We start from the raw sequence: 19,131 nt of genomic DNA, 5'->3' as shown, positions 1-19,131 counted from the left end.
CAAGTCTTTGTCAGATTTATTCCTGGATTTTTTTCTTTGCCTTAGTAAGCTGGCTAAGCCCTCCCGTCACAGAAGTGACCATAGTGGCGTGCATATTTTACTCTCTGTTTCAAGGGAAGGTCTTTTCCTATTTCACCATTCAGCATAATGTTTGCTGCATAGTTTTTGTAGGTACTCTATATCAGAGCAAATTTTCTTCAATTCTAAGTCTGCTAAAACTTTCCATTTATGTTAACACAGTGGCTGAATTTTATCAAATGCAGTTTGTCATTTATCGATAGCATCATATGACATTTCTTTTTTTGGTATGTGATGAATTACACTCACTGATTCTTTTTTTTTTTGGCTTTGGACCATAGACGTTTATTTCTCACAATTCTGGAGGTTAAGGAGTCCAAGATCAAGGTGCCGGCAGGTTGGTGTCTGGTTTGCAGATGCCCCTGTGTACTCACACGGTTACACGGGCACAAGAGCTGTCTAGGGACTCTTTTTCTAAGGGTATGTTGATTGATTTTTGACTGTTAAACTCATTTTGAATTCCATTCTTGGAATCAGCCCAACTTGCCTGTGACACATTGTTATTTTCATGTGTGTTGGTTTTGATGCGTAAATGTTTGATGAGTGCTTAAGCCTCTGCCAAGACCCTCCAGCCAAGGACCACTAGGCCCCACTTGACATTGAATAAGTGGGGTTTATTGCTCATTGAAAAGAGGGAGGCTATACATAATAGGAACCATGGGAGCCTCAGTAAGAGGGAGTTAAGAAGGATTTATTATAGGATTTTGTGTTTTCAGGGAGAGGGTTTAAGGAAGCAGAGCGTTGCTCCATTTATGCTGTCAGGAAGCAGGGATAATTCCATAATTGAATGTGTTTATCGATATTTTCTATAAGACTAGAATGGTGTTTTTCAACCTTTTTTATCTCATGGCACACTTAAATTTATAGTTAGAATTGCACAGTACACTTAAATTATGTTGATCAAAAAATGAGTAGAAAAAAAGAATATACATACTGTGCTTTGAACTTCTTTTTTTTTTTTTTTTTTTTGAGACAGAGCCTCAAGCTGTCCCCCTGGGCAGAGTGCCATGGCATTACAGCTCACAGCAACCTCCAACTCCTGGGCTCAAGCGAGTCTCCTGCCTCCGCCTCCCAAGTAGCTGGGACCACAGGCGCCCACCACAACGCCCGGCTATTTTTTGGTTGCAGCCGTCATTGTTGTTTGGCGGGTCCGGGCTGGGGATTCGAACCCGCCACCTTAGGTGTACGTGGCTGGCGCCTTAGCCGGTTGAGCTATAGGCGCCGAGCCTGAACTTCTTTTGAAAATAATTTAGTTAATTATCTTTAAAGATTTTCTCAGCACACCTAAGATCCATTCACCACACACCACAGTGCTACAGCACACTGGTTGAAAATCGCTGAGCTGGAAGAATGCCGTGAGGCTAAATTGTAATTGGTGAAGCGGCAACAGCCTGGTAGAGTAGCCAGGATGAGACAATGCTTGGTCTTGTTTTAATGCTTTGGACAGTGGTCTTGATTTCATCTGTATTAAGATGATTATGGTGTGATCTTAGTTTGTCTTGATCCACCACAGTTACAGAGTCTTCTTCCTGACCGCTGGTGTTCTGTGCAATGGTTCATGCTCGGCAGGAGAGCACCAAGGCTTACCTGCAGGTGCCAGGCCAGCTCTTAGCAGCACTGAGTCGTAGGTGACAGTGCCACCAGCTCCCTGACGTTCAGGGCTTCTCCTTCTCACACGTATGCTTATGAAATAGACTGGCATTCAGGTTTTCTATTTTGTAATGCTCTTTTCAGATTTTGGTACCATGTTTATACTGGCCTCATAAAATGACTTAAGGGCGGCTTGTTTTTCTATTCTGTAGAAAAGTTTGTATGCTGTTGGTATCAATTAATGCTTTAAACTTTGGAGAAAATCCTCTGGTGAAGTCGTCTGAGCCTTGACAATGACTGTGTCCTGGGCCAAACTTTAGTTCGGCTCCTCTGAATCCTGCAAAGCTTGGTGTGCTTTCCGCGCGTACAAGTCCCTTCCACAAGGCCTTGGCCTTTTCTTTGCTGGGCCTGCACAGTCCAACTGTAGAAAGAATCATGTTACTTCGGTTTAGAGAGAATTCCCCTACCCTTGATATCTGACTGCTTGATCTCAGATCAAATAAGTCACTCATCTCTCACCCCCTGAGATCTAATCACCCCGGCTTGCCTTTCCCAAGACCCTTGTGATGCCATTTCAGCAAGGACCCCTTCTCCTTGGTGTCTCCCTTAGTGATTTCCTGTATTTTAACCCCTCATTGTGCTCATTTATGTTCCTTTTCTGCTTTTTTTTTTGTTGTTGTTCTCTTTTGGATTAATCAGGTATTTTTTTTATTCCATTTTCCTCTTTATTTATTTATTTCTTTAATAAAGATATTCTCATGCTATTCTTTTGGAAGTTACCCTAGAGCTTAAAAGGATTGCTTTTGATTTATTCCGGTTTAATACAAATGAGTTCTAAGACAATGCCAAGACCTTGAAGCATTTTAACTCCACACGGTCCTCCTTTTGTTCTGTTATTTCTGTCATGCAGTTTAATCCTACACACATACTGAAATCTCTGCTAGATAGGATTACTGTTTTTTACAACTCATATTCATTTAGATTTACATAACTTTGTGGGGCTCAATATTCCTGAGTACATCCTGTGTTGCAATCTTCTGTCCGACGCGTTGGGGAATCCGAAGCTGCACGTTGGATTCATCTTCGGTGCCTCCTTGTCTTCGGCATCTTGGCCTCTCAAGGCCACTTTTGGAGCCTCAACTTGCATGTTGACTCCTCAGTCTGGGAAACTGCTTGAAGCCCTGCTGGCTCCTCTGCCTGGTTTTCAGTCTCTAGCCCAGGACCAAGAAGTGACCCCTGCCCTGGAGGGGAATGCAGAAAGTCGGCTTCACGTCTCTTTACTTCCTTTCTTTCTGAGATCTAGGGCCCAACTTGTGTGCTAGCAATTCCCCTATGCCTTTAAACCATTAAAAAGAAAGCTTTTATCTGTTCTTTAAGTTTATCTTCAATTTTCTTTAAACTGTTCTTCAAAGCCAGAATCAGAAGTCCTAAAATTATACTTTTCATACGCATGTTCTCTGGCGTGTGGGAAGCTCTGGTCGTTTAACTAGCATGCCTTGCTTAAAGAGTCTGACTCTGGGGAGAAGGAATGGAGAGAGTGCCTCGTCTCGGAGAACCTGCTGCCAGCTCTGGGTCCTGTGTCTTCTATTCCAGTTGGCTTCATGGTGGAGAGAGAGCTCCTCACTCACCTTGGTGGGAGGCTGACTGCCTGAGTGTGTTGTTTGGGATCCTGAGAGTTTCTCCCAGCCTTTAAAATGCCTCTTCTATGATGCCTTCAATAAGGAACAGAGTCTACAGCTCCGCGAAGTTTAAACTTTCCAGAGCTCTGAGAGCCCAGGGCGGCACACAGCCTTCAGTGAATGACAGAGAGGTTCTTCCTTAAGAGCAGGCAGGGGCGCAGGCAGAGGCATGCTGTGACACAGGGGAAGAAGCAGAAGAGAAAAAAACAGTCTGCCACATAATCACACCTTGGCAGAGGTCACAGACGCCGAGATCCTTCCAGTGCTACGATAACCCACAGGGTTATTGGGTTCTGCAGGAGATGAGCGGCTGAGAGGGTGGAAGCCAGTCCCCTTTATCCCGGCACCACTGCCCTTCAGCCTGCAGGAGGGGGCCCCATTTCAGGCTCCTTTCCTCTTTGGGGTTATCTCCTATTAATCATTTGTCAGGGGCACAGCCCTTTTGACAAATTGGCCACTGCTGCAGGTCGGCACGCATCGCACGTTCTGTACACCCTTCCCTCATCTGTTGTCTGTTTGTGTGTGGTTTTCTATAAATACATTAATTGGTGCCACTTTTAATTTAACTGTCACTGCTGTCTCTTTTCTTGACAGGCTTATATTAAACTCTCTTAGGGTGGGATAGAATAAAACCACCCAGCCATAGGGGATTATTTTGGCGAAAAAGGAATGTAACAGGAAGAAAAGCTGTAGTCTTTGGTGGTGGGGAAAAGGCCATTAAGACTCCTCAGTGAGGGTTTGTATGAAAAATTTAGAGTAAAATTCCTTCTTAGAAATTGGGAGGAGGCGCTGAATCCTCCAGGAAACTACCGAAATAAGGAAGGTAACGTGGAATTATCAGAACAACAGCTGCAATTTAGGAAGTGGGCTGGAACCAATTTCAATTTCATTTTGACATTCCTCAGGTCATATTTATTTTGGATGACTTTGGTTTTGGTAGAGTTTCAGAAACCATATTCCATACAGGCCTTAAGAGGCAATAGCCTTTTCCCAACAATGAAAACCCAACTGTTCCAGTGCCCTTTATAAGGGTCTTTTATACTCCATATAAATTGGGACTATCATATTTTCTTACTATCATCTAGAGAAGGACATAGTTGCCAACAATTTTAGAATTCTGCTATTGTTTGTTCTATGGTCTATAAAGCCAATGTTTGGGGATTTGGCAAGTTTAGGGTATAATGAGGCCCTTTTTTTAAATTTAGAGTGGTATCAGCCATGACCAGTATGCTGGTGTATCAGCTGGGTCTGCCAGAAAAACTGCCAGCTACCATGGGGCTCAGCATGTCTGAACTTCCTGGAGTAGGCCACGGGAAGAGCAGTGTGGAATCTGTGAGGCCAGAGCTGATACTGTAGTCTACAGGTGGAATTTCTCTTTCCACTGGGAAACCTCAGTTTTGCTCTCAAGGCCTTTAACAGGTTGGATCATCTCCTTTCTTTAAAGTCAACAGACTACAGATGTTGACCACATCCACAAAATACTTTTACAGCAACACTTAGACTAGTGTTTGAGCAAATGACTGGGTGCTGTCACCTTGCCATGTTGACACATAAGACTAACCACCACCACTGGTCATGCAAACTCCCCTCTGGTGTGAATGGAATCATCTGGAAGTGCTGTTCAGTGTCTACAAGCAGCATCAGTCTTGGAGGCCTGGTCTGCTCGGACGGCTCTGACTCCTCAGTGCAGTCCCAGCCCGTCCCTGTCCTTGTTCTCACAGTTCCTAATGCTTTCTGATAGGGGCACGCGCTCGGGATACAGACTGTAGGACAGACCTCCCTTATTTTCCTTGAAAGCTGCACGGAAGGACTGTCCATGCTCTTCACGAGCCATCTCTTTCTCTCTTTGCCTTTGCTTCTGGAAAGTAGTGTGTAGGGAACGGCTTTTGAGAATCTGGAATCTGTGAGTTCTGAAGAAGGCTTAACTTAAAAGAATCAAAAAGAATAAAATTTCTCTCAGTATGGATTCCTTACTTAAAAGTATGTTTCTGGCTCAGTGCCTGTGGCTCCAGTGGCTAAGGTGCCAGCCACATACACCTAAGGTGGCGGGTTTGAATCCAGCCCGGGCCGCCAAACAACAATGATGGCTGCAACCAAAAAATAACCAGGCGTTGTGGCAGGCGCCTGTGATCCCAGCTACTTGGGAGGCTGAGGTAGGAGACTCGCTTGAACCTAGGAGTTGGAGGTTGCTGTGAGCTGTGATGGCACAGCAGTCTACCCAGGGGGACAGTTTGAGGCTCTGTCTCAAAAAAAAAAAAAGTATGTTTCCCTTTAGAACAAAGAGAATGTGAAAAAAGAACATGACCATAACACTGTAAAATGTTCACTTGGCCAGCCAACATTTATTTTATAGAAGTTTTTATTGTTGCTTCATATTGTTTATAGCTAGAATAATCTTAAATGTGACTCAATATAACTTCCTTAGTTTGTGGAGTAACTTCATAATTTTAAGTGTATAGTATGTTGGAATGTACAAAATGAATGCAACGAGAATGAATGTAATACACATTCAATAAGAAAGGAAATAAATTGGAATTTAGGCTTAGATTCTATTGTTTGACCACTAAATACCAACCCAGCAAAAGTGCAATGTAAAGGGGAAAAATTATCCAATGTTTTTGTTACATGTACTGTATAGAATGGGATTGTAGCAATTCTTCCTCCACCCTAAGCTATTTTGATCCTCTCTTTCAGTGTGTAAACTGCATTTTGACAAATGTAGCTTTAAAAGACTCATGATCTATGGTTATGAACATATTAAGTACCTACTAAGATGCTGTGATGTTCCATGAACATGACACTTATTCCTTGTAAAATTCTTGGATTATTTTTAAGGTATCTAAGTTCTATCATTGTACGTGAAGAGGAAAAGAAAAGCTTAAGTATTTTGATCTTTGTCGTCATGATAAAATTATCTTGAGAGAGTTCTAAGAAGAAAAAAAAGCAACTTTGCAATGTTATTGCCTGAATAAGAGGCACATTGTCCGTATTTTGTGCAAATGGGGAGTGAGGCCAGGAATTGACAGTGCACATCTAGCAAGCTGACAGGAGCAGGACCAGTAAGGACAGCCACCTGGAGTGGCAAGGGCATCATGCTGGCTGACGACAGTACCCTTTCAGCTGGTGGTGGTAAAACTCAGGGGTTGGAACCTGCTGCATGGAAAGGAAAAATTTTAAACTAGTTCTTTTCATCTTGATTAAGGATGAAAACACAAATGGGAGTGTTTGAACCTCTTGCAACCATTTTTTTGGAAAGTAATACTTAAGTGTTTTCTTAAAACAGCAATGAAATTGAAAATGCAAACTGTGGGGCTCATTAGTTTGTCCATGGGTGGTCAAGAGGCTGAAGGCTGAGTGTCTGGGTGTTGGTCTATGTGGGCTGAGTGACGTGTGAGCTGAGTGACTGGGCAGGCGTGGACACATCGTTTCCAGGAAACCTTGAAAATAAGTCCCACAGCCTTCTTGTGTTCACCTCCCTTCAGCCCCAGAACATTTGGCTCCCCAGTGTCCGGTGAGGCCAACTGTAGAGGTTCATAGGGCTAGAGACCCCCCTGGTCAGCAAGGATGGGCTCACCCTTGCCTTCTTGGACACCGTTCAGTAAATGTTTTGCCGACATGGTAAGCCAACATGAGCAGTTGTCGGTTCATGTGTGAAAAACTGACAATCACTGGGGACTAGCTGAAGTCTCATTCCTTCTGTCAAATTTTAATCAAACCTTCTGAGTACAAGGGATCCACTTTACATTGTGACTTAGAACACATGTGTGTCTGTGCACACACACTTGGACACCAAACTTAAAGTTTCACAGATGAATTTTCCCCCTTTATTACCTATAGTTTGCTCTGGCATTTTCTTTTTTCTTTTTCTTTTTCTTTTTTTTTAAGAGACAGAGTTTCACTTTATTGCCCTTGATAGAGAGCTGTAATGCCACAGCTCACAGCATTCTCCAAATTCTGAGCTTAGGCAAATCTCTTGCCCCAGCCTCCTGAGCAGCTGGGACCAGAGGCACCGGCCACAACGCCCAGCTATTTCTTGCTGCAGTTGGGCCGGGGCTGGGTTCAAACCTGCCACCCTTGGTATATGGGGCCGACGTCCCACCCACTGAGCCACAGGCGCCGCCCTGCTCTGGCATTTTCTATTCTATTCCATCCTTTCCTATCTGTCCTATCCTATTCAATTCATCTCCGCTCCGACCCAGGTTATTCTATCCCATCCCCTCCTGACCATTCTATCCTATTGTATCTGTATCCAAAGTGTTAGTCACGACTCATTACATTTATATTATAACATTTTAATATCTGGTGGGTCTACTTCTAGAGAATAAACCCAGCAGTGGTAGAGCTTCATGAACACTGGTGGTGAAAGGAGGCCTCCTGTATGAAATCATCTGCTGCCTGAGACAAGCTGATTTCTGACAAGGTGCCCAGGCCTTTTCCTCCCAAGTCAGAAGGATAAAGAGAAGAGGTAAGGATGAAATATTTTAGTAGGCTATGGACACACACAGGGACGTATGCTCATATATTTGTTATTTTTTCAAGCATGTCTAGTCCCCAAGCTTGCCTTTCCTTTCCCCGAAGTGGGATATGAAAGAAGAAACTCAGTACCCTTGGAACTAGACAGTGTGTGGATTGGTGCTGGGAACGGGAACTCTTGCTGCAATGCTCCATGTCATTGAAGCTTGTAGTAAACAGAAGTGACCATCAGAGAGGACTTTAAAGATCTGGGTTAAGGCCATGATACGGTCTTCATTTTCTTTCCATGGTCAAGTCTGGGTGACATTCTAAAAGCCCCTAGAAAGGAAATTCGTTGCCTACTTTTCCTGTGATGTGAATGGCACTCCCTTGGGCTTTCAAAAGCAACTTTCAAAGAAGAATGTGATTGGGTTCATACTTCTGTTTATTTTTGGTTTCCCAGAGTCTGGACTTCTTTATTAAAGGCTGTCAACCCAGGGCTTGACCACAAAGATTTAGCACCATGTTTTTAAGAAAAAGAAAATCAAAATTGGGGTTAACGAAAGTTAGAAATCTTTGAGTCTCCTTGTAGCTCTCCTGTACAGACACTTGTTTTGCAACTGTCTCTGGCCTGGGAGCGCCAGATCTTTGCAGACCAGCTCCACCAGAGGAAAAACAAAATAAACATTGCCAGTGGTGGCGGTCATAACCAGCGGCCTTCTTTTTTTTTTTTTTCCCCTACCAGACAAGCCTTCTCTTTTTCTCCCAATTAAAATCTTGTCTGTATTTGACATTTTGAATCACCCTAGAAGGTAGAATATTGTTGTTGCTAAAGCCACTGGGTAAGTGTCTCCTACCTACCTTGTCTGGAAAAAGCCTCACATGTCCCCTTCTCATTAGCCCTTGGCCTAGAATACTGCTCTTCCTGGCCTCTCTGGGTCCTGCATTTTAGCTCACTTGGCCTCAAGCTGGAAAAAAGTACTTTATCCAGGGTACCTGAATCCCCTATGGTGTCCGCTGCAAATAGCCCTGAGACCTGGTCTAGGTGAACCTGGAACATGCACAGGGCCTGCCTAGACTTCAGAGGGCAAATGACACCAAATGCTTCTAAAAGTCTGAAGACAGCAGCAAATCCTAACAGCAATGAAAATAGAGAGATTCCTGGAGGAGGCAGTGGGTTGAAGTATTAGAAGCAGACTTGTCAGAACAAAAATATCTTATCTGCGTGGCTTAATGAGCAGGTGGGCGTGGAGGCGGGAGCCATAATTCTCAGGCGGCTCCTCCGACTTCTTATTTAAAAACACTCACTACTAATTTCTGGTTCTCCCAAGAGCTGGCTCCAACACTTTCCAGCTCTTTTCTATATAGATCCAGGCTCTTTTAAAATACGGGTTCTTTTCTTCAGAGCTGGCAGGTGTGTTCAAAATCTCTGCAATTTTGGAGGAAGGGTGGGGAGGAGATGGGGGTGGAGATGGGGGGGGGAGGAGAAGGGCCTGTTGAGGGATTGGGGGTCTTGCTGGGGAAATCTCTGTGGGTATCCGTGGACCTAGTGCATTAGCTCGAGTGGAAACTCAAAGTGTCCTCTCCTCCCTTCCCCTCGGGTGGAATCTCAAAGCGTCCTCTGCTCTCCTCTCCTCTCCTCAGGCCTGCCCAGGGCGCATCACAGAAGCTTCCGGCGACCGACAGGTGCCACCCAGGAGGCGACCGCAGCCATGGCCGGGGCGGGATTCTGGGGCCCACTGGCCTTGCCCCCCAGTCGGCCTTTTTCGAACTACCAGCCCTTCGAGCCCCGGGAGTGGGGTCTCAGCTCCAGCTGGCGGCTGACCAGCTTCTCCGGCATGAAGGGCTGAGGCTGCAAGGTCCCGCGGGAGGCGCTGCTCAAGCTCCTGGCGGGACTCGGGCGGCCCCGGGTGGGCGGGCGCCGCGAAGAAGGGGCCCGGGAAGCCGCGGGCCCCACCTGCCCAGCCCTGGGCATCGGGCTGGACTCTTGCGTGGTCCCCCTGAAGCATGGGGGCCTGTCGCTGGTGCAGACCACCGACTTCTTCTATCCCTTGGTGGAAGATCCCTACATGATGGGGCGCATAGCTTGTGCCAACGTGCTGAGCGACCTCTACGCCATGGGCCTCACGGAATGTGACAACATGCTGATGTTGCTCAGCGTCAGCCAGCGTATGAGTGAGGAGGAACGGGAGAAGATCACGCCCCTCATGATCCAAGGCTTTCGGGACGCAGCTGAGGAGGGAGGGACCACAGTGACAGGCGGGCAGACAGTGGTCAACCCTTGGATTATCATCGGAGGAGTCGCCACCGTGGTGTGTCAGCCGAATGAATTCATAATGCCTGACAGTGCGGTTGTTGGGGACGTGCTGGTGTTAACCAAACCCTTAGGAACTCAGGTGGCTGTCAATGCCCACCAGTGGCTGGACAATCCTGAAAAGTGGAGCAGGGTGAACACGGTGGTATCCCGGGAAGAGGTGGAGCTGGCCTATCAGGAAGCCATGTTCAACATGGCTACCCTCAACAGAACTGCGGCCAGCTTAATGCACACGTTCAACGCCCATGCGGCCACTGATATCACGGGCTATGGCATTCTTGGACACTCTCAGAACCTAGTGAAACAGCAAAGAAATGACGTGTCCTTTGTCATTCATAATCTGCCCATCATTGCCAAGATGGCTGCCATCAGCAAGGCCACTGGGCAGTTTGGGCTCCTTCAAGGAACCTCAGCTGAAACCTCTGGGGGATTACTGATTTGTCTGCCCAGAGAACAGGCGGTTCACTTTTGTTCTGAAATCAAATCTTCTAAGTATGGAGGGGGTCAGCAAGCATGGATAGTTGGCATTGTAGAAAAGGGAAATCGGACGGCCCGGATCATCGACAAGCCTCGAGTTATTGAGGTCCTACCTCGAGGAGCAACTGCCTCTGTCCTTACCTCAGTGCTTCAGAACCCAGCTCATGAGATGAAATGGCAGAAGCTGTTTGGACCTTAGAGCCTTTGCACACAATCCTGGACAATCCTTGAGAGTTGATTTGAAGAAATTTTCAAAGAAGACAGCCTGCATTGTGGTTCCAATTGCCCTTTATAGGTGATTTAAATCAGCCCATCAAAAGCTGCCTCTATGTGCCTTCCAAAGCCAGAAGTAACATTTCGAACTTTGGGGTGGGGGACATTTGTTCATCTGTTGGTAGAAGAGGAGCAGAAAACCCTGGTTCCTTTTTTCAAAGTAAGATGAGGCTATTCTGGTTTGATGGGGTCCCTCCCTCCACTGGGTTGATTCACTTCTGCACAGAGAAATGAGATTATTTATTAAAACTACTGACACACCAAAAAAAAAAAAAAAAAAAAAAAAGCAAACTGCAGAATGAAAAAAAATTAGATCAGAAGCAAATGAGTTTGGACCAATCAATACTACTGAGAAATCTAAATTATTAAGAGCGATCTTATAGTACAATGTGCAAACCTTTATTAGATTTTTCTGAAGTACTAGCTCTTTCCTGCTCTGGATAAGAATTGAGCAGCTTGTTCAGTGACTGGGAAGGGAAAAACTTATCACCATCTGGAGAGGTCTCTGTTAATGACGTCTCTTCCTCTAAACCCCATTCAGGACTGGGAGAGGCAGATCAAATCCCAGAGCCTAGGCCTTGGTGGTCTTTAGATGTTAAATCTTGTGCTGAAAATTCCTGATGATTTAATCAATAAAGAGTAATTTCTAGCCAAAATAAATAAATAAATAAATAAATAAGGATGTCTCCCATTTTGGAACACAAAACCCTCTGACTATTTTTCTTACGCTTGGGACATCTGCTTGTCATTCTCTCTGGGTATGAACATTTCTAGATCTGTGCATCTCAACTTTTGGTGTATTCAAAAATCACCTATAGCACTTGTTAAAACACAGAGTTTCTGATCTGGTAGGTTTGGGGTAGGGTTGAAGAATGTGCATTTCTGACAAGTTCTCAGGTTATGCAGGTGGTTACAGACCCACTTTGAGAACTACCCCTCTAGAGAGCACCCTCTACACTCAGTGACGTCACTTCCCCTCACTACTCAACTTGCTGCCAATGGCCTGCTGCCCCACCACCAGTGACTTCCAAAGGTCAAGTCCAGAGGATGCTTTGTGCCCCATCTCACAGAAGCTCTCTGTGACGTTGGTTACCTGATCAGGTCCCTCTTTCTTCCTTTGGCTTCTCTGGCATCATTCTCTCCCAACTGTTTCCTTCCTTCCTGGCTGCTCCTTTTGAACCAACTTTCCAGCAGCTCTTCTCTCTGTGGTGTGTTTCAGCTTCCTCAGGGCCCTGTTCTCGCCATCTGCTCTTCTCACTCTGGATTCTTTCTGGGAGGACTCACCTAGGTTTACAGCTTCACCTGGCATGCCAGTGGCCCTCAAGCCGACCTGTCTACCACACGCCTCTCTTCTAACTCCTTATCTGTATATCCACAGACTCATGAAGTTGGACATAATCCCCAAACAGGCTTATATTCACCTCCAAATCATCCCCTTGCTTTCCTTACCTCCACGAAGGGAACCTACTTTTCCCTGAGCTAGAAATCTGTGTGCTATTTTAATTTTTTTTCTTCCTCATCCTCAGTCCTGATGTCCATTATCATCAGAGAAATCTTATATTCCCTTTCCTTTCAGTTTTCATTGCTAATGCCTTGGTTTACTATTGTTGCCGTATTACTGAAAGGCCCAGTATTTAGACAGTGCCTAGAAATAGCTGAAAGCTAACACCTATGAACTATTCCTACACCGTTCCAGGAACTCTCTAATAGGGATAGTTCATAGGTATCAGCTTTCTGTTAGTTCTAGGTACTTTTTAAATATTGGCAATACATGGGTCCCTCAAAGCATGCAACATTTTGCCACTCCATAAATTCTGGTTTTGCCATTTGATGTTGCATCATTTTATGCAACAAGAGAACTGATCATATTTGTACATCTGCAGCATTGCTGTTCATTTATGGAAAATTTATAATTTTTCTCCAGCACCATGTGCATTAACTTCTGGCATTCTGGACTTGGCTGTTGCTATTCTTTCTTCACAAAGTACCATTGCTGAGAGAGGCAAAGCTAAAGAGACTCTTCCCCAATTTAGATTTAGTGCTAGGAAGGAGCATCCAATACAATAATACGGAGATGTGCATTCTGAGCTCCATTTCACAGATGAGAAAACAGGCTTTGGGTGGTGCCTGTGGCTTAAAGGAGTAGGATGCTGGCCCCATATACCGGAGGTGGTGGGTTCAAACCTGGCCCCGGCCAAAAACTGCAAAAAAACCAAACAAAACCCAAAAAGAACAATAACAACAACAACAACAACAAACTGAGGCTCTATTTGGGAAAGCAAGAAAGTTTGAAAAAAGTGGAGCTAAAGATATAAACCGCATCTCCAAAAAGCAGGTTGTGGAAAATGAAAAATGTCTAGCTCCTTCTGGGTAGAATCTGCGGAGTATGGTGTCATTATTTTGTGGTAAACTTTAATCAACCCAGACATCCCTATAAAAAAGCAGATTCCTATAAGAAAGTGGAAAAAGTCCTAAAGCCAAGTGTAATCTGGTGATCCATTTCTATAGGTAATTTTGTTCTGTGTATGGGTGTGCATGTTTATGTGTGTGCATTTGGATGAAAATTTAAGAAGTTTTTATTTGGAAATAATTATAGTCTCAGGAACTTGCAAAGATAGTACAGAGAGCCCCTGGGTATCCTTTATCTGGTTGTTCCAGTGGTTACATCTTATATAATTAGAGTGCAATATCAAAGCCAGCAGACTGACATTGGTATGATGTGTGTGTGCGCGTGTGTGTGTATAGTTCCATGCCACTGTCACGTGTGTAGATCCATATAACTACCACTACAATCAGGAGATAGAACTATTCCATTACCACAAATACCTCCCTTGTGCTATCCCTTCATAATCACTTCCTCTTCCCGCCGCCATTCCTAACCGCTGGCTGACACTAATCTGTTTTCCATCTCTGTAATTTTGTCATTTTTGAGAAGGCTGTATAAATGAAATTACACAGTATGTAACCTCTTGAGAATGACTTTTTTCACTACATAATGCCCTTGCATATAATTAGGTAGTGTTTTTAAAATCCTTTCTGTTGATTTGTCATTTAATTATCTCTCTCTTGCTGATTTCAAGAGTTTTTTCCTTTACTTTTAGTTTTTAGTGGATTTAAGCTTATACTATTTAGAATTCGCTCAGCTCCTTGATTCTTTAGGTTATGTCTTTTTACCGAATTTGAGGAATTTTTAGCTATTACATCTTTGAATACTTTTTTTTTTTAGCCCCACCCTCTTTCCCATCTCTTTTGGGACTAGAACAACATGAATGTTTGATTTCTTTGTTGTAGCCCCTCAGTTTCTTGAGTATGTTCATTTTTTTAAGTTTATTTCAAATTTTCAGAATGAATAATTTCTATTGTTCTCTTCTATTATTCACTGATTCTTGCCTCAGTCCTTTCCCTTCTGCTATTAATTTCATCTGTTGATAATTTTTTTTGGTTTTTATATATTTTCATTCTAAAATTTACATTTGGTTTTTCTTTACCTCTTCTGTGTGCTATTTTTTTTTCATTTTTAAGCATGTTTTTATAATTGTTTGTTAAAACGTTTTTTTTTTTAGTGATACCTGCTTTAAAATCTTTGTCAGATAATCCCCAACATCGGTCTTATCTTGGTGTTGGTATCTGTGGACTCTTTTCTCATTTAATCTGAGATTTTTCTGATGAGTGATTTTTAAAATTTATCCTGGACACTCTGGGGGTATTATGCTATGAGACTTGGGTCTTACTTATATTTTCTGTTTATCAGGCTTCTTCTGACACCCTGGAGGGGAAAGGGGTGCACTGCCTTTTTACTGTGGGTGGGGGTGAAAGTCCAGGTTTCCTCTCTTGGATCCTTGAAGTCCCCCTAGAAGGGGCTCCCGTTACTGCTGGGTGGGGGTAGATTTCAGCCTCCTTGTGGGTGGAACCACTGGCACCACTCTGGCTGAGAAGGGGAGGGATGCCCAGCTGCTGCTCCCCATGTGGCCTCCACTGACACTGGGGCGGGGAGTGTTTGCCACTGTGTGGTGGGGAAGGTTCTGGCCTCCTAAGCCCTTCATGGAAGAGGAGGAGGCTGACTTGTTAGCTCTGCATGGGGGTGGAAGTCTGGGATCCTTGTATAGCCTCCACTGATGCCATGGAGAGGGGGTACATTCCACTGGTGAGGAGCGGGGTCCTGGCTCCCTTCTTTGATAATTCTCTGATGGGGGGATGGGGCGAGCAGTGATCAGGCACAGCTGGGAGAGGGTGGAGGTCTGGCTCCCCCTTGGCTCTGCTAATGGAGGAAGAGGCGGGGCTCTAGTTTTTCCTGTGCTGCTTGGCTGGGGCAGAGTGGTTATTGTCCAAGGGTTTTGGTCATTGTCTGTTTTGCTATGCTGTGCCTTTCCTTGTTCTGCAGCTAAAAGGGAGCAAGCTTTTCATGGGGGTGTTTGTAGTCTGTTCCTGTCCTTGTTTGAGTTGCTGGCTTCTCCAGCACCCTGTCTGGGATATGTGAGCCAAAAAGAAAAGCCAGGAATCTAGACAGTGTCATCCTCAAGTCCTGAGGTCCCTTGTCGGTTTGCTGTCTTTTCTCCTCCTTTTAGGGTCTTCTGATGTTTGTTTTATACATAATAACAGGATTTTCATCTGTGCTTTTAACCTCTTTTGTTTAGATAAAATGTAGTTGTATTCTAAGGTTTTAACAGATTTTAACCAGATTTTAACATTGGTAAAGTGGGACACCATTGGGGGGGGTGGGGCCTGACAACAATGCAAACTTTGATAAGCAGTTCTCAATAATCAGTTCTCAACAATTATTTGTTATTATTAAAGTGTAACATTATAAAATTAACAAAAATAATATAAAATGCATATCCTGGCAAAATAGCCACATGGCAGCTGAAAACTGTATATTCCATTCCTGTTCTTCCGTGTTCCCTAGCTTGTCGTGCATTCTTTCCAAAAATTGGGGCTTTTTTAAAACTCTGGGATGCAGGACAAATTGTTAAAAATTGGGACTGTTCCGCCAAAAGCGGGACGTCTGATCACCTTACTGGGGGTGGTGGTGGTGGTACTTGTTTGTTCCAGACAGTTTGGCTCCTTCTGAGCTAATTGTCCTTGCCTAGAAGCAAGGGAGGGTGCCAGTCTCCTTCTGATACCTTGCCCAGGATGGGAGTAGGGAGTTTACATTAACCTCTTCATTCCCAAATGGAGTTACATTAACCTTTTCAGCAGCCCGTATATTCTCTTCCCATTCTCCTGCTGTTCCCTAGCTTGTCATGCATTCTTTCCAAAAATTGGGACTTTTTAAAAACTCCACAGGATGCAGGACAAATTGTTAAAAATCAAGACTGTCTCGCCAAAAGCTGAATGTCTGGTCACCTTATTGTATTCTCTTATAAATGTTCTCCAGTCATGTACTAATGGTCCATGAGCACTAAAATGTACCCATTTCTAGGGTTTGGCCTTTCCTAAGCATCTTATTCAGAATGTTCCACAGGTGCTACAGATTGCCTTCTGATTGCTTCTTCTGCTTTTACTATTTCAACTGGTGATTCTACCATCTACTTAGTCACTGAGGTCACACTTTGGAAGACAGCTGAGACCCTTGCTCACCCTCACCTGTGCCATCAGTCACCATGGCTCACTGACTCTACTACCCAAACATCTTTTGAACTGGCCATCTCCTGCCCATTCTCTTTCTTTCTTTCTTTTTTTTTTTTTTTTTGAGACAGAGCCTCAAGCTGTCCCCCTGGGTAGAGTGCCGTGGCATCACAGCTTACAGCAACCTCCAACTCCTGGGCTCAAGCGAGTCTCCTGCCTCCGCCTCCCAAGTAGCTGGGACCACAGGCGCCCGCCACAACGCCCGGCTATTTTTTGGTTGCAGCCGTCATTGTTGTTTGGCAGGTCCGGGCTGGGGATTCGAACCCGCCACCTTAGGTGTACGTGGCTGGCGCCTTAGCCGGTTGAGCTATAGGCACCGAGCCTCTCTTGCTTTCTTCAAGTCATCATCATCTCTTGCCTAGGCTGTTCCCATAACTTAGCACATCTCTCTGCTTTCACTTTGCCTCATTTGAGTCGTCTCCCACTCTTCTGAAATGCATCTTTCTAAAATGAAAATTTTAGACCCCATCTGTTTGTGGGTCTCCCTAGGCCTGTTAGGTAGTGGGCAGGGCACTTGTGATCAGGCCTCAACCTCCAGCCTCACCCTCAGTCATGGCCTTCTAGACTGTTCTGGCATAGTACCACTTGCTGCAAGCTGTCTCATTCCTCTGTAACTTCCCCTGGGCCTTTGCAGAGGTTTTTTCTCTGGTAGGGAATACCCCTACTTCTTCCTTATTCACTGATTTGATCCTGAAAATGCAGTGTGTATATTGCTTCTTTTGGGAATCTTCCCTAGACACCATACTTCCGTCACTGTACTTAGCACATGGTATTGTAGTTACTTTAGTTTACACATCTGCCTCTTCTGAGAGGGGATTTATCTGGCCGTGTAGTGGCATCATATGGTGATTAAAACAATGACACCGGAGTCCCGAGTATAAATCTAGACTTCTGCTTACTGTGGCTTTAGGGAAGTTACTTAACCTCTTTGTGTCTCAAGGTCATCACATGTGACATAGAGATTATTGTGAAGACTGGATGAAATAATACATCTAAATTGCATAGCACAGTGCCTGCCACAAAATAACCTCTTGCTAGTTGTTATTATGATGATTATTTTTATTCTAATTTGCCAAACCATCCTCCCATTGTAGAACATTTGGGTTGCTCCCATTTTTCTCCCTTTTTGCTATTGTAGCCAATTCCGGTAGAAAATGTGATAAAATAATAGCAAGAGATGACTAAATTGGGATTACTTCTATGCCTTTATATCAAAAGTTGACAAAAGCAATATAATTTGCCATCTATATTTGAAATGATTGCTGAAAAATTTTGATATTACATGTGATCTTTTACATCACAGTGGAGCTTTTCAGATTGATAAAATATTTCTCTTCTCAACATATACCCAGGCTTCCATTAAAAAATATAAATATATATTTCTTATCTGTGAAGCTATTGGAAGGGAAGAACATCAAAGGATGTATGAGACAAATGACTTTGCACTTGAGTAATGGGTGGGGTAAAAGCTTTGTAATTCTGTTTCTGTATTTGGATTTTCCTGCTCTTAGCTAAGTATACTTGAGGTTATGAAGAACTCCTTGACCTTGTTTCTTCTGTACCTTTGTCCCTACCCTAAATGTCTGGCTTTGTAAACACAGATTAAGTGAAAGGCACACGTTTCCTCTGTGCGAAGAGAAAGCTCATCTGAGCAGTTGGGACTCTCAGAGTTGAAGTGATTCAGGTTTTAGTCTCTTAGTCCGTTTGGCCTATAACAGCTACCACAGACTAGGTGGCTTAGACAACATTATTTCTCAGAGTTGTGGAAGCTGGGAAATTCAAGATCAAGGTGCTGGCCAGTTCAGTTCCTGGTGAGGGCCTTCCTTCTGGTTTGCAGACAGATGCCTTCTTGATGAAACCTCATGGGGTAGAGAGACTTTCTGTCCCATGCTCGTCTTCATAGTGGCACAAATCCCGCCAATAAGTGTTCCAACCTCAAGACTTAATTACCGCTGGTCCTTGACTTATGATGGTTCAATTTATGCTTTTTCAACTGGTGTGAAAGCAATAAGCATTCCATAGAAACTGTATTTTACTACTTATACCACTATTCTGTTTTCTACTTTTAGTATAGCCTTCAACAAATTATGTGAGATATTTAACATTTTATTATAAAATAGGCTTTGTGTTAGATGATTTTGCCTAACTGGAGGCTAATGTAAGTGTTCTGAGCATGTTTAAAATAGGCTAGGCTAAGCTGTGATGTTCACTAGTTTAGGTGCGTTAAACACATTTTCAAATTACCATTTTCCAATTTACGAAGGGTGTACTACATATGAAGAAGTAACCCCATTGTAAGTCAAGGAGCTTCTGTACCTCCCAGAAGTCTCCCTCCACACAACATCATATTGTGGATTGGGAATTCAACCCGTGAATTTTTAGGAGAGGGGGCCATAAGCATTCCGTTCACAGCAGTCTCCTTCAGGAGGGCAGGGTAGGGGTTTTCTGAGAGGACAGTCTCTGAAGCAGAAATGTGCAATTGCTCCAGAGGCAAATGCACTTTTAGGACTGCACCATCACATTCCAGCTCATGTCACTGAGGCCTGGCGTATTTACAACTGGAGTTGAAAAGGACCTACCAAAACAAAAGCATGTTTAATCTCTGCCATGAGCGTTCTTTTTAAGCACCCTTTCTCATTGCTT

General features: G+C 44.0%; 1 protein-coding gene across 1 annotated transcript; it reads left to right on the top strand.

Moving 5' to 3' along the window:
• The first annotated feature begins 9,511 nt into the window (after positions 1–9,511).
• On the top strand, positions 9,512–10,789 carry LOC100947238 (selenide, water dikinase 2-like). The gene has a single exon (XM_012805003.1). The coding sequence runs from the start codon at positions 9,512–9,514 to the stop codon at positions 10,787–10,789; it is 1,278 nt and encodes a 425-aa protein (XP_012660457.1).
• Positions 10,790–19,131: the final 8,342 nt, after the last annotated feature.

Source organism: Otolemur garnettii, unplaced genomic scaffold (genome assembly GCF_000181295.1).
Source record: "Otolemur garnettii isolate 467f Iridium unplaced genomic scaffold, OtoGar3 scaffold00033, whole genome shotgun sequence".
NCBI classification, from domain to species: Eukaryota; Metazoa; Chordata; class Mammalia; order Primates; family Galagidae; genus Otolemur; species Otolemur garnettii.
This window is presented reverse-complemented; position numbering and strand designations above follow the sequence as displayed.